Raw genomic sequence first — 4686 nt, forward strand, 5'->3', positions numbered from 1 at the left:
TGGTGGATGCAATGCATTCCAAATTTGAACATTACTTACTGGGGGAGGATGCTCTTTTAGAGACAATAATTGATAAGCAGTCACATCATTTAAGATGGGAGAGCTTGCTTTGTAAATAAGATGGTTCTCATTGCAGAAGAACCACCTTGTGACGAAGGCCATTTCAACTCTTTGAGACTGCCTTTAGGAACTCAGTTTGACAACTGGAACGTGTGTTGTCTTCTGTTAATAAGAATTAATATGTGCCGATAAAATATTCCGAAGACAGTCCTGTTGGAATAACAGGACCCCACACACTCCCTACCGGTCCAAACTGATATCTCTGAAATGGATTTCAGTCTGTTTGTCGTTCTGACATGGCTGCCAATATTTGCCAGTACATGATGTGTCAGCAAATTAGGAAATGAAGAGGAGCTACAACTGTTGAATGAATTACTTCAGCAGAAGAGAAAGGCATACCGTCTTAGGCCACTCGTATGGTATCGTCTGTTCAGCCGTGGACTGATTGGTCGGAACAGTATCAGGCAAATTATGGGTGTGGTCTGTGGTCACAAGTCATCAAATGCATTTCAGGAGTGTGTGAATTGGATATGAAACATCACTACCCTATTACTTGCCAGACAATATATTTTTTTCCCACAAGTGATACTTTAGACACATACGCGAGAGCAAGATTATTTTTTAATGAATCAGGTTTGTTCACAAATCGGCTAGCGCACCATCCAAGGAAATGGCTATGACCGGGCCTGGTGTGTGTGTGTATAGTAAGTGGTCTGCATAAGCCTGAGTTAAATGTTACATGTGCAAAGGAGTGAAGCTGCGATGTCCTTTCATCTCATACGACTTGAACCTACAAAATGTTCTTGAGTATGGTAAATAGATAGTCTGTGTAGATGTGCACTGCTAGTACTGTTTGAAGGCGATCAATAGCTCTGTAACTGTTTTGCACACAATTTTAAGGGTGGGAGATAAGACAGGCCGTCTGCTTTTCAAGATAGGTTGTCTGACTTTATGCAGTAGAATTGAAATTCTAACAAGGACTCACAAGCAGGTTCAGGAGTTTGGATCTTTATGGGAACAGGGTCAGACTGGTCTAGCAGAGTACCAGAGCATCTTATGGAAGGCCAAAGCTTAGCAGACTTGCATCAGCCCATCCTTATTTCCACTGTGGGCCTATATAAAAACCTATACCACTTGGTACTATCTGCATCTAATTGCTGTGAATGTTGAACCAAGTATGTCAGGTTCTCTGGTGGACCTTAGGAGTGCCAGTCTGACACTGAATGGCAGCGCTAGCCGTAGATCATGGCTGTTATAAGTTCATTCCCCTTATTCTTCAACTGTATAAAATCTTAAAAATTCTTACATATATATGAAATAATATGCGTGTTCAGCATATCTCATTGCACTGTAGCCAGCATGCACAATTATTTAGGAAATATTTTTGCACATGGCTGCCCCTGTCACAGGATCTTTCTGTGGAATTTACACATTTTCACACACCTGCTTTTGCTCTTTGCTAAATCCTATATTAGCACTGGCACCCTCATCCTGTATAGATATATGTGTTTGGACTATGCCAGGACCCCCACTTCTGCCATCAGGGCACAGGAGTACGCTGGAATCTGCTTCACACTTGGTTGGACGGACATAGCAGGTAGCCAACTCTGGTGGCAACAGTTCCACTTTCACCAGTTGCTTGGACGGGCAATCAGAAAGTGGTGGGGTCACTAAGTCACCTGGTGCTGTCTTGTCTGCCCCCACCATATCCACATCCTCTGCCCTCTTAATGGAGAGATCTAAAGGTCCTTCATACGGGCAGGATGTTTTCTCTAGGGTATGGTGGATGTGCAGCAATTCAAGGCGTATTTTGCCAAGTTGTTCCACCAGAGCTTTCTGACGACCACTATCCTCAGATGCCAGGTTAGACAGCTTCCTTTCCATCTTCCCATATTCCTCCAGAGTCCTGGACAGGTCTCCAATTAGCAGTGAAGTATTCTCACTCTTTGGTGATAAGATGCCTGTGGTGGCCTCTGATTCTCTTCTCCTTTTGCAAGAAGTTGGTTCCATCACAGAGATTTTTTCGTGCCAAACAGGAGGCGCAGCAGTGGGTGAGCAAGAGTTGCTGAAGAGAGAGGACATAAGAAAAAGTTATTAGTATGTATGCAGTATATTAGTGTTTATGCTGTAAATGGGAATTTCCCCTAGAAATGATCTTATGTATACAAAACCTTGGCAATTGGTCCTTATTTTTCATTTTTGTACTTTGTAACTGTTTAACTGTCTACATTGTCTTATCAAGTGTAAAAAGTCCCATCATTATCCTTTGTTTAATGGTGATATGGTTTATGAGTTCCAAAGCCCTAATTCCCCCTGAATGGTCAAATACTGAAGAGGTAGTTCATGTTTTCTATGTTTAACCAAGGTATTTGTGGGAAGAAATAAATTGTGTTAAGAGAATGAACTTATATAAGTAAGGCATGTCTTTTTCCTTTCTCCAAATAAACCATGCAGGTTATTCCCCTTGACATTGTACATCCCTGAATGCTATGGTAAGAATCCTCTTTTAAATGAGGATCATTAAATGAACCAGAGGAGAAATATTTATTGGGTCTCAGTTACAAAATTTGTCACATTCGCAATAATCTTTGACATTGACAGTTGGGCTCAACTCACTACAGAATTTGTGGACTTGCTTTTTTGGGGCTTTTGGGTCTGTAATTATGCTTAAGGCAACCTGCTTCTGTTTGGAGATTCTACCTGTTCTGAAGGTTCTGGGCTTGCTGGTCACACAGTGCTGTCTGGCCCATAGTTGCCTCTTGTTCATCTCTCTGGAGCCAGACCTTTCTCTTCAAATACCTTGCAGTACTCCAAAAAGAACCATCTTCTGCCCCTTTTTGAGATATGGAGCTTCCATGTATGCTTGAAAGGGGGGCTATATAGCTTCCAGATGTCTTTTGATGTTGGAGAATGTCTCTTGCTGTTAGGGATGCCCATTTTTCTTCTTCATTCTGTGTTACTTTGTGATGAGACATTTGCTTTGATACCTTGTCACTGGGGCCCCAAGAAATGTTGCTTTTGGTCTCTGACGATTTGTGCTGGCATATTTTAGGAGTTTCCACTTGCGTCTTTGCCTTTGGAGTTGGCATATAGGACATGTGTCCTGGAACTTGGGTGGTGCTCGCTGGCTTTCCTGCAACCATTTTGTTGTCAGCAGTATTAAATGCGTGCTCAAATAGCAATGGATAGTAGAACCTGGGGAGGAAAGATGACCTCTCTGTGTTGTGAAATGTTTGGAATTGGGAGGCAGGTTGCATGAGCTGGGCTGTTGAGGCTAAGAATGGAAGCTGTGCTGAGCTGCTTGACACCGTCGGGCTTAAATATGAGAAGAGGCTGGTATTTAATGGGTAGTTGATGCCCAGAAGTGACAGTCCCTGGTGTTCCTGGTAGTCTGTATATGTTGATGGTGGGTAGCAAGGAATGATATTGGCCCCAGCACAGCCTGCTTGTATCTCTGGCCCACCCTTTTTAACTGCGTTGGAGAGCAGCTTCCAATGTTCAGACCGAGCCCCACCTACATTATTTAAAAGTTTTCTGGGAGCCTTGGATAGTCTGTGGTCTTCTCTTTCCTTATCACTCTGTCCCTCTAAAGAGAACACTTTAGTAATGATAAACTCAGGCTCTCCTTCCTTGACCAACCTCTCTTTTTTACTCTTTAACCCTGTCATACTGGTGTTAGCATCACCCTTGCATGGGCTTATCGGCAAAGGTTCTAAACTTTTGGCCTTTTCTTTCTGACTTTGGCCTGATACTTCCTCCTCATCTTCCTCTCTCTCTTCTTCCTCATCCTGGAAATTTGGCATATTGGCAGATGCTTTCTGAACAGCTTCTCTGGTTCTAATAGTGTTAGACCCAGTTGAATCACACACCTCTTGTCTCTCTGAGCTGCCATCCAGCTGGGGCTCTTGAACAATGTGCATTTCAGGGATAAGAAAATTACTCTTCTTGTAAGGCCAGTCGGATTCTATTAGCAGGGATAAGGAGTTCTTGCACAGACTGTACTTCATGTGGTTGTATAGGTGTGACTTCTCCATACAGGTAAATGGGCACTGAAAGCACTTATAATTATAAGGCTTTCCCCATGGCCGTGGAATATAATGAGGTTTCTTGGGCTTGCGTTCTTTGTGCTTGCAGGCTGAGCTCAGCTTACAACCCCCTTCTTCGTCTTTAGACATTTTTTCTGCTGACTGTACTAACTAGTGTTTGCTTTGAAAAATTAAATCAAGAGTTTGGTCTTGTAGACGAAGCCTTAGATATGGTTGTGTCATTCAAGCAAGTGAGCCCAGCCTGTAATATAAAGAGGAATAATGATCAGTGCCTTATCTGTCATTTCACTTCTAAAGCCTAAACTGCCTAGTTTCACATTTACTCAAAATGACATAAAGGCTAATGGTGCAGCAAGCAAAAAAGTTACTAAATACAGTAGCTCACTGGTTATCCAATGCGATGATCAAATGCCTAGTGTTGCTAATGGAAAATTTTGAGATACATGTTTGAATTAATCCCCTTTCACTGGGATCTATTGTGTCTATTTATAAAAGGCACAAAACTAGTTGGATAAAAAGACATTGATGAAGCTCCTAAGCAATTGTAAAACATTGCAAATTGTCTAAAGGGGAGATCTAG

The 4686-nt window shown here is 42.2% G+C and overlaps 1 protein-coding gene across 1 annotated transcript; it reads right to left on the bottom strand.

The window, feature by feature from the left end:
- Window positions 1–1378: 1378 nt before the first annotated feature.
- Window positions 1379–4268, bottom strand: prr35.L (proline rich 35 L homeolog). Its single transcript, XM_018236521.2, has 2 exons — window positions 2761–4268; window positions 1379–2125 (listed from the first exon to the last, which is right to left on the bottom strand). Exons 1-2 carry the CDS (start codon window positions 4233–4235, stop codon window positions 1486–1488), a joined length of 2115 nt encoding a protein of 704 aa, XP_018092010.1. The 5' UTR covers window positions 4236–4268; the 3' UTR covers window positions 1379–1485.
- Between the last annotated feature and the right edge of the window lie 418 nt (window positions 4269–4686).

Source organism: Xenopus laevis, chromosome 9_10L, assembly GCF_017654675.1.
Source record: "Xenopus laevis strain J_2021 chromosome 9_10L, Xenopus_laevis_v10.1, whole genome shotgun sequence".
Classification (NCBI taxonomy): Eukaryota; Metazoa; Chordata; class Amphibia; order Anura; family Pipidae; genus Xenopus; species Xenopus laevis.